At 29.7% G+C, this 11,721-nt stretch overlaps 1 protein-coding gene across 1 annotated transcript in view; it reads right to left on the reverse strand.

Annotated features, from left to right (window-relative positions):
* Window positions 1-10,222: 10,222 nt before the first annotated feature.
* LOC123015249 overlaps window positions 10,223-11,721 on the reverse strand; it is a 102,226-nt gene continuing 100,727 nt past the window's right edge. Inside the window, 1 exon segment of the mRNA XM_044414884.1 lies at window positions 10,223-11,721. This exon segment is cut by the window's right edge and continues 156 nt beyond it. Within this exon segment, the coding sequence (XP_044270819.1) occupies window positions 11,494-11,721 (228 nt within the window). The 3' untranslated portion in view covers window positions 10,223-11,493.

An 11,721-nucleotide genomic window follows, 5' to 3' on the forward strand; every position in this document is an offset into this window, starting at 1 on the left:
AAATAAATTTTAGTAGAAATTCATAAAAAAAGTAGAAAAAACTGTCAAACTAATTTTTTCAGAACTGAATTTATTCCATTCCAATACTTTTCAAAATATTATTTATCCAAATTCACAAAAGACTAAATTGGAAACAATAATGCATTAAGAGTATTTTTTAAAGAAATTTTTACTATCTACATTTTGGCACGTTGTTCCCAAAAAAAAATATTTGTTTATCCACCAACGTCACAAAAGTGACCACTTTTATTACTAGTCCATGGAGTAAAAATTCAGTTTTTTCACTTAAACGTTTTTACTTTTACCATAACATTTTTGACATTTACCAATGTTATTTCTTACTGCTTCTTTCGTTACTTCTGCAAAGGTACATTGTAGATAATCAACATTTGACATTTTGCACTACTAACTGCACTATTCATCTACTAGTGAAATTAATAAACAATTTCGAAAGTCTCAACAAAAATTCCGATACTGTACTATTAATGTACTATTATTTAAATAAGTAAAAATTAAAAAATCTAGAGCAAAAACAATAATATTTTTTAATAGAAATTAAGACTTTAAGAGCTCAATATAAAAAAAAATTGGCCAAAGAATGTGTAATTTGAGGTTATGACATAAATTTATTATTTCCCTCGACGTAACAAAAATTAGATGTACCCACTAAACTAACAAAAAATAGATTTCCAGTTTATAAGAAGAGAAACTTAAATATTCAATAATTCAAAAATTGAATTGAATTGAATTTATAAAATATTTACAAATTAGATAGTATGACATTTAGAAGGAGGCAAAATAAATTTAAATAAATATAAATAATTAAGTAAATATAAATTTTGACAAAATCCGATAGTGATAAAATATTTACAAATCAAATACTGATTAGTTAATTAACTAGTTAATGTACTATTATTTAAATAAGTAAAAATGAAAAAACCTGGAGCAAAACAGTGTTGTTTTTTAATACGAGGCTAGTGGGGCATCAAAAATTATATTGTTTTTTTGCGAAATATTTGAATTGAGACAGCCTGTATTACATATTAATAAAGAACCAAATTTGAGTCATAAATACTGGAAAATTCTTAGCACGGTTCTTTGTCCTTAACTTCCTTTTTTAAAATGAAAATAGAAACATTGACTTTTCAACGTATTGTTTTTCAAGCATCTTAATTAAGCCGTTTGCCACTTAAACAAACCCAAACGGCGCCACTTCCACCTTTCCTATTAGCACCTGAACCCAATTTATTCCATTGCAAGCATCGCTTACATAACAATCGCGTCACAGCCATTCGCACCATTGTTTCACTCTCATGCAAATACAAAAGCCTTTGATAAGATGCAAACAGCGTTGACACATCGAATCACGTTTAAAAAAACGGCTAATTTACGTTTTATCACAGGTGAAACGTGCAAAAATGAAAATTTCCTAATTAGCGTTAACGATTTCTTGCCTTGGGTAAATAAAAAGTGGCGGAATTTTATTTTCGTCCGGAAGTTTCGACGGTGTTGAATGAAGAGCTCTGTTCGAGAGAGCGACTTCAAAACAATTCCCCGGTTATTTTTGATGGATTATGCGGCGGTGGGCGACCTCGCCTGTGTTAGGTGGATTTAATCGAGCTATTGATTTGGTTGACCTATTAATTTTTAACACACTGATCGAGCGATGAAGTAATTTTATTAGCTAAGATGTTAAAATTACAGAGAGTGATCATAGCGGTTATAATGTTTTTTTTTTATTAAATTCCAATGCCAAATTATCATGCTGAATGACAAAGTCTAGGTAAACAATGTAATGATTGGATTTTGTTTGAAGCCAAAAACTTTGAACCTCTATATCCTACACACATCCTGGTCCGCAATTTTGTATTTTTGTCACTCGAAATAAATCAAAATATACTCAAAGGCATTAAAATGTTTCCACCAGATTTCCTATAACTAAAGAGTAACAAAATTAGACTTTTATTTGAGTATCAAATGTTAAAACAGTTAAAATTCCAATGTTTTTTCGTTCTTAAGAGTAATAATGATAATTACTATTAAACAAACTTTAAAAATCTCAAAAAATTCATCCTTTCTAATATGTCCAAAAATAAATTTTAGTTGAAACTCACCACGAAATATAAGAAAAAAATACATATTTCTGTAAATAGTAAGCATTTGGTGAAAAATGATTGAATTTTATTGGTTCAGTTTCAGTGTCGCTTGGTATACATACCAGAACATATGGAACCAAACGTTTTTTTTAAACTATTAATTAAAAAAACTAATTGATGAATGATAAAGTTTAAAAATAACATTTTTCTATTGTTTTTGTTTCTGATGAGTTTTGCAAAAAATTTTTGAAAATAGCAACCCACTATATTTTTTTACAATAGATATGATCTAGAATTACAACTATCTACATTTTATTGAATTTTTATCGAAAATAATTTTCATTTGCAGACAACCTACAGTACACAAAGCAATTATTCCTTTATTCATATTCGAATTTTGAAAGTTTCATGACTCGAAAAATATCGTTCTTTGATTCTCGATATTTTGAAAATTTAATTTTGAATCAAGAAATAAGTGATGAACAAGAACACCAAACTTTTATTTAAAATACAACGCGTTTCAACCACAAAGTGGTCATCCACTGGTGAGAATAAAACTTAAATACCAAGAAGATCCAAAAAGAAGTTTTAAGACTTTGTTTTTTACTTAGGAAACCATTTTCCAAAATTTTTCAACGTTTTGACATCCTGTATGTACATTAAATTGTGCATTTACACGAAATTTTGCAAGAAATATAATAAATTTCTAACTTATATTTGCTTTTCAATTTTAGTTGAAACTCACCACAAAATATAACAAAATATGTAATACATATTTTGAAAAATGTTTGAATTTTATTGGTTCAGTTTCAGTGTCGCTTGGTATACATATCAGAAAATATGGAACCAAAGGGATTTTTAAAACTATTAATTAAAAAAAAACTAATTAATAAATGATAAAGTTAAAGAATTACATTTTTCCATTGTTTGTGTTTTGATGAGTTTTGCAAAATTTAAAATTTTTGTAAATAGCAACCCACTATATTTTTTTACAAAATATATGACTAAAATAATCTTCATAAACCTACTGAAAAAAAAATCAATCTCAATATCCTACATACATCCTGGTCCGCAATTTTATAATTTATAAATGTATATTTTTGTATTTTTGTCACTCAAACCAAATAAAAATATACTCAAGGGCGTTGAAAATGCTTTTACCAAATTTTCTGTAACTGTAAGTAGACTTTTATTTGGGTATTAAATGTTGAAACAATTGAAATTTCCAAGGTTTTTTCACTTTTGAGAGTAATAATGATAATTCCTGTTAAAAAAACTTTCAAAACCTAAAAAAATCACCACAAAATATAACAAAAAATACATATTTTTGAACATTTGGTGAAAAATGTTTGTATTTTATTGGTTCAGTTTCAGTGTCGTTTGGTATACATACCAAAAATTATGGAACCAAACGTTTTCTTAAAACTATTAATTAAAAAAAACCTAATTGATAAATAATAAAGTTCAAGAATAACATTTTTCAATTGTTTGTGTTTTTGATGAGTTAGGCAAAAATTTTAATTTTTGAAAATAACAACCCACTATAATTTTTTTTTTACAATAAACTTGCTACATTTTATTGAATTTTTATCGAAAATAATTTTCATAAATCTACTGAAAAAAATCAGTTTTAACCACCGATCACAATTTTTACAGCACTTTGATTTTTATTAATTTTCATTTTCTAAAAATAGTTAAAAAAACAGTTAATTACTTATTTGGAAAACTATCAAAACTTATTATAAATACCGATTTTCTCCCGTTTTTTTTTTCTCAAAAAACCGTTGAAATTGAATTAGGTGTTAAAATTTCACTATTCCAATTTCTTTCAGAATTTTTTTTTTCAACATCCATGTCTGTTGCTTTCTTTAACACTTCAAACAGATTCAAAAAACCGTAGTTAAAATTTTTGATCCGATTCCAAACAAATAAAAATTGAACTTTTAAAACATCATAAAACTCAACTCGTAATGTATTTTTAATGAAAGGTTTTCGTTGGTTTAAAAACCACAGTTGGTTACCTACATTCTCTTCTCAATAAAAAATAAAAATTAGAAAATTTATGTAGAAACAAATTTTATAATTTTATAAAAAAAAATAATTTCAGTGTTACTTTTTCAAACTTTTTACACCTTTTGCAAATTTTTATGTTATGACTCATTATTTGAAATTGTGAAATTTATCATAAACTCGTTATAAATTTGTCAATAAAAATTATTTAAACAGTTAATCATTTATTGTTATAAAAATGAGTGTTTTCCTCATTCAACACGAAATTCAAATAATAAAAAATCTCACAAGTGTGTTGCAAAACAAATAAAATAATCATTTCAGTACAAATAATGTGGATTTTTTTAAGTTCTTAGAATTTAGATACAAAATAAGTGGTAGTAACATGTTTTTTTTTAATAAATTCAATTAAAAAGTTATAATTTGAGCGTCCCTGAAATTGCAACAAAAACACAAATGGTAGTTATCGTGTGAAAATTGCCTTTTTGCAACTCATGATTACGTGAAAATAGTTTCACACAATAGATGATGTATGAAATAAAATATTTGTTTTGCGCAATTTTCCTCATTTCAATTTGTTTTTTTCGTATAAAACACAACTTTCACAAAATTTTTCAACTGTGTAAAAATCCCCATTTTAATTACGTGCCCACGTAATCGCGTAACGACAAAATAATTGCAATTTTCCGTGCATACTCACCGTTTTCAAAGTCACAAAAGCGCGCACTGAACACTGTCACAAAAAATTGAAAAAAAAAATTCCTGCGAGGTGTGGAAGTGTTCCGATACAGTGTGATCCACGGATAATATCAAAATGCAACCTCGAGTGTGTGTGGGAGTGCGAACATCGCTCAAAAGACGGAACTTTAGATGAAAAACGGACGCATGCGTGTCATTGCGACGCAACACAGACGTCTAATCATCAAACGCACGATTCCTGCTGATGGCACGACGAGCTGCAGGATTTTACTGAGGGAAGATCAAAGCGAGATGTGCAGTTTGCCAAGGAAATGGCTCTTTTCCTGCGAGCTGGAGAGGACGAGAGTTGGCGGGACGTGGGGCGGGGCGCGGTTTATTTGCATTTTTATAAGTAATTTCTATTTTTGATAGCAGATGACGGCCAATGCGATGTGAGCAAATGTTACACAATTTTATCGATATTCTCGTTTCTCAGAAATACATTTTTCAAAAATTCTATAGGAATTTGTAAATCGGTCAATAATCACCGAAATTGAGCGACAAATCTATAAAAATTTGAGTTTAGACAAACTATTTATTCCTCGAAAATGTTGGTTGATTTTTACTTTAAAAATCCCTCTTATTGTGTCAATAAAACACTTTTGAACTTTCCATGATTATACTAGATTAATATCTAAAAAATTGAAGTGTTAAAACCTGTCTTACCTTGATTTTCAAGAACTGTTGCGGGTTCAACAATAAAACTATTTATTTTGTTAAATACTTTTACTATTCGTCTGATTTTCACAACAGAATGTGACAAAATAAATTAAATTACACATCAATTGTGTAAGAATCATTAGCAAAAAATATAATCAGTCTAGGTGTTGCAAAAAAGTGGTAATAAAAAACAATGAATAAAGCAATGATGATGATGATGATGAAAAACTGTAAATCTAAGAGTGTTCTAGAAAATCATAAGATACAGATTCCATCAGACTCTATAGTAAAATTAATTTATAGAGAATCAGTTTAATTTTTAAAATTTTACAATATTTTTCGATTTTTTTTAATTTGAATATTTCTAGGTATCTGAGATCCTAATACTTCTATACTTTTTAAAGTGTTATGCTTTTTAAAGTGTTAACAGAACACCATACCGATTTTTATTAACATTTTTTAAGTACAGAATTTTAATGAAATAAATTAATTTAATGACAATTTTAGAAAGTACAATTGCTATCGCCAGAAAAGCGAAAATCTGTTTCTGATAGGGTTCCAGATTTTACAATTTTAAAAACTCTGCAATTTTTTTTCGAAATTACTCCTCGTTAAGTATAAAATCTCGGCTAGCGCCTCGATTTTACAATATCAAACCGCATCTGTTATTCAATTTTATTTTTTTTAATTTGGAATAGTTCTTTTCTTTTATGTGATTCTGTTACTCCTGCAATTTTCTAAATTTTGCAGGTTATTAACAATTTTATTTTTTTTAAATTTAGAATAACTTTTTTTGTTCCTATGATAAACAAAAACACGATTAAACCCGTCACACCAAACTTCTCAAATTTAGCAAAATTTAACAGAAATTTTGATTCTTAAAGTATCGCATACTGACACTTTCAATTTTTTTTTTAATTTTGGTTCTTAAAATGGGGAATACCTTTTTTGCTGTGATAATACTACACCTGATACTTTCAAAATTAGCATTTTTAGCAAAAATTTTATTTCATAAAACCTGGAATATCTCTTTGCATCACTGTAATTGTAATTAATACTATCACTGATACTTTTTAAAATTTTGCTTTAATAAAAATTTAAATTTTTTAAATTTGGAATAGCTCTTTTCGTTTATGTGATTCTAATACTACTCTTAATACTTCGAAATTTAGAAAATTTTATCAAAATTATTAACGTTTAAAATTTTGCATACCTCCTTGCGTTTTTAGTCGTACCACTTCTGAAACTCTCAAAAAGTAGAAAAAGTTTATTAAAAATTTTATTTTTTAAAATCTGGGAATACCCTTTTTACGTTTATGTAATCCTAGTACTACTCCTGATACTTTTAAAAATTAGCATTTTTAGCAAAAACTTTAGGAGTATGTACAAGTCTAAGTCTTAAAACCTGGAATACCTCTTTGAATATCTGTAATCCTAATACTACTTCTGAGACTTTTTAAAATTTTGTATTAATAAAAAGTTTAATTTTTTTAATTTGGTATACCTCTTTTCGTTCTTATGATTCTAATATTCTTGATACTTTTTTAAATTTTGCAGATTTTTAGCAACGATTTTCATTTTTTAAATTTGGAATTGCTCTTTTCGTTTATATGATTTTGTTATTCCTGCAATTTTCTAAATTTTACAGATTTTTTACAATTTTTTTTTTTAAATTTGTAATATCTCTTTTCGTTCCTGTGATTCTATAATACTACTCCAAATTCTAATTTAGAAAATTTTTACAAAAATTTTGGCTTTTAAAATCTTGCATACTTACTTGCGTTTTTATGTTCTTAATACTCGTACCACTTCTGACATTTTCAAAAAGTAGAAAAATTTATTAAAAATTCTTAATATTTGGAATACCTTTTTCACGTTTATGTAATCCCAATACTACTCCTGATACTTTTAAAAATTAGCATTTTAAGCAAAAACTGTAGGAGTAATTCTTAAAACGTGGAATACCTCTGCATTTCTGTAATCTTAATACTATCCTGATTCTTTTTAAAATTTTGCATTAATAAAAATTTTAATTTTTCAAATTTGGAATACCTCTTTTTGTTTCTATGATTCTAATATTCTTGACACTTTTTAAGATTTTGAAGATTTTTAGCAACAATTTTCATTCTTTAAATTTGGAATTTCTCTTTACGTTTATGTAATTTTCTAAATTTTGCAGATTTTGAAAAATCTGTACAGAAATCTGTACTCCTATGAGCCCAAAATTTAGAAAATTTTAACAGATTTCAACTCTTAAAATTTGGAATACCATTTTGCGTTCCTGTAATGCTAATAAAAATTTTAGTTATTCAAAAAAAAATACTTTTGAAATATTAAAACCTGGAAATTTTGGAAATAAATTTTTATTTGATATCTTCTTTTTCCAATTCTTAGCCAATTACTATTACTAAAACTATTGATCGTTTAGACACAACACTGCATATTTGCTACGAGTATTTATTATATTGATCAGTTTTTTAATTGTTTACAAATTCAGTTTTTTCCATTTTATTTCAACATTTCTGTTTCAAGTGTAAACATTTTTAATTATTCCATTTTTCTTTTTATGGTAAATAAAACCCCTCACTTTGCATCAATGTTATCCTCTTTCTCCTTAATTCAATTATTACAACCCATATTTTTCCTCTCACTTATTTCTACAGCCATTATTTACAATTTACCTGCATTAACGTGGAATATTTTCCTTTATAAAAATCTTTTTTGTATATATTTATATTTCTTTCAAGCCACTGAACCTTTTCCTTTCACCGCTCAAATAATTCCGAACCTTTAAAAATAAACACCGATCGATTCCCTTGATTTTTTTTTGATCAAATAGTTTACATGCAAAGCCGATCAAAACTGGAACTTGGCACGTGTTTCAAACAAACAAAATAGACGAGGATTAATCGGTTCCAACTGTGCGATAGGAATGCAATTAGTGGAGTGTTGGATTTTCGTGTTTCTAAAAAAATAATTACTCTTATCGAATTATTCCACAGGACTATTTATTAAAAGAGAAAATAAATTTATCGCTAGCTTAATTGTTGCCAATAGACAAGTATCAATCCATATGTTTGGTTTTTTTCTAATTTTAGACGAATGAGTCAGGCGTGGAAATTAATACTTTGGGGAGCTGTCTCTCAATTTTGATATATTTAAAAAAAGAAATAAAAAAACTGAGATTTTTTCGAAATAATTAGTCTTGACAGAAGATTGAGTCTTTCAAGTCTCGACTGTCACCACAAGTGAAATGAAATGTATCCCTCATTAATCACCTGAACTAATCTGCGACACGACTTTCGTCTCGCAGCCCCCAAATCGACTTTCCCATGGAAAATCTAAGCCCACTTGGCTATTTTCGTCGAAATTGTGCGTCAAGCCGATAAATATAAAACGGAACTTTTATAATTAGCCTCAGTTTTTATTTATATGTTTTGTTGGAATAATTGCGAGCGTGATGTATGTGATTGAAGAGCCTTGGTTACAACCTTGGTGCAGTGGGAAGACTCAATGCCGCTAATTTGCACCACATCCGGTCCGTTTTCCCCGGAAAAATCCGGAAAACGCATCAAGTTTGACTCGACCACGCGAAATGGGCCGGAAAATCGCCCCATTTCCAGCGTCGTGGAAATGATGTTTACTTGTTTGTTGCGAATGTTTATTAATCAGTTGGACTTTGCCCACATCTCGCCATTTTGTCAGAAAGAGATGAGGAAAAACGTGATTTTGGGGCGTGTCGTCCTACTCAATGTGCCTAAATCGGGACATTTGGGGGGTTTGCCCCAGAAAAGTCACACTCCCAATCGAATTGCTATCGATTTTGGCAGATTTCCCCAAAATTTACAGACTAGCTATTTTCATCGCGGCTAAAATAAGATGGGGGCCCCGATCGATTATCGTAAGTCCGTTAACACCGGTTTTTATGGGGACAGGTGTGACAAATGGGGCAAAATTTATTCCACCAGTCAGTGCATGTACAGGGTGTTTCACACAACTTTACGAGGCTTGCGCCTAATGTACGCACCCAAATATACAAAATTCACAAAACACTTGATACAAAAAATACACATTTAATTATTTAATTTTTGGAAACCCATGACAATAGTTGTCAAGCTAACCACTCATTAATAGTCATAAACAACAGTTTTTCAGAAACAATTATCATTTGTTCTATCAAGAGACGACATAAATATGATTCTAGTTTATCTATTTTAATCACTAACTAACTAAAAATGTTGTAATTTTTGAAAGGGTGAACAAACTATAAAAGATTATACAATTTTTCAAAATTTGTAATCGAATTCGTGTCGGAATATGTATTACTGATTGCATCTTACAGGCGCAATTATGTGAAGCGCCCTGTATAAACAATTTTTTTATTGGAAAATTTTGACCAATTAAGTATCAGAAACCAATTACAGGGCTGAATTGAACTTTAGTGAAGTTGTAAAATGTCAATCCAATTAGCACTCCACTTTAATTAAACTAAATCAATTTTGTGAAGTGAAAACAGGCAACTCACCCCACTTGTGTGTATAGGAAGTTGCATAACTTCGGGCGTAACATTTTAAACTTGTAAGGATGTTTTAAAAGTTAGGTGAGTGTTTGTGTGCATAATTAAGGGACCAATTTAACTAAAAGGTTGAGCGTTGCTGAAATAATAAGAAAGTTAATAAGCAAAAAGTTTTATTCGAGGAGGTCGAGAATAAGACTAGTTTAATGAAAGTGATTTATTATTTCATGAATCATGTTTACTTAATCACATTACACAATTGTCCCTCTAAACAAAAAATCTTCTTAGAAGAAAAGAGAACAGAAAAATAAACAGATAAGTATACACTTGAAAGTCGATTTCTTTTTTTAATAATTCACTAATACAAAAACAGTTTCAATTTGTTATTATTTACTTTTATAATAATAAAATTTAATTATAATCACATTTTCTTGTTGTTATGAAGACTTTTTAATAACTTGGGCATCATACATGCAATAAACTTTCCTAGTGGAACGATAAAAATAAATATAAGTAGATTGGTTTTTGGTGCGTTGAGACTATACAAAGCGGTTGGAATTTCCTAATTAGAGATGGAATGAAATATAACTTGTGTGAAAGCGAGGCTTATAACATCGTTGGGCACAATAATAAATATATACAGAGCGAATAAAAAACTAGTGAGTGTGTATTATTAATAAAATAGAGATTGCACCCGATAAGATTGCAATTAAAAAATAAATAAATTTCGGCAAAGTTATATGCACATATGCGTTCCCAAGCACCCTATCATCACATATGCTTATGTTTCCACTATATTACACGGTGTTTGTCTACCATATACAATATTTGTTTGTAATATAATAATTATATAATTTAACATTTTGTTGCTATAGAGTCCGAGTCCGGAGCTGCGGGGGCGCTTTGAGAGCCCCTCAACAGTGTCTTGAGATCTGGAGAAGGCAGGTCCGGCTTCGGAATGTGATGTGTGATGATTATATTTCAGTTGGAGCTATTTTGACGACGGCTGACTATAAGATGAACACTTTTAGCATAACGGAAACTAGTTGGAACAAGTCTTCCATTTCTTGCACTTCAAAATCCCAATTTATTCAATAAACAATATTTAAAAACAGAACAATGTTCTAGTGTCAAGTCGTGCGTGCGTTGAAATATCATCGCGTCTGCCAAATATTCTTTTGATTGATTCATCGTAATTATCATTTGGATGTACACAGTACATAATAAATAGTACGGCTAATACTTGGCTGATATTCCAACATGGTCAGGGATATCATCATCATAGAGTTCGGTAAACACTCATGTAAACCACATTTAAAAGCGTCTCTGTCACTCGGAAAGCAGCAAACGTCCGTAAAACCAAGTCGTCGAAATTGAGTTGAATTGAATGATGAGTGGTTGTCCGGATCGGTCGTTCGTTTCGCTTCTTTAAACTAGAAATTCAAAAAGTCACCTAGGGGCCGTAACGTGTGGTCAGACACTGGGCTTGGGCCGGGGGCCCTGTTGGTCGCTGGAGGTCCGTCGCGGGCGCGTCGGGACGATCACCACCGGCAGCGTCTGAACGGGCGGCGGCGTCGCCGCCCCTTTCTTGCCCCCCGTGAAAATTTTAACAGTTCTATGTAAAAAATCAGTCTTTTGTCCGCTGCTTCCAGCTTCTGGCCGTTTGGATGAGGAGGAGGAGGAGGAGGAGGAGGAGCTCGA

Source organism: Tribolium madens, unplaced genomic scaffold (genome assembly GCF_015345945.1).
Source record: "Tribolium madens isolate multiple individuals breed KSU strain unplaced genomic scaffold, Tmad_KSU_1.1 Scaffold_97;HRSCAF=244;Tcas5.2_LG3a, whole genome shotgun sequence".
NCBI lineage: Eukaryota > Metazoa > Arthropoda > Insecta > Coleoptera > Tenebrionidae > Tribolium > Tribolium madens.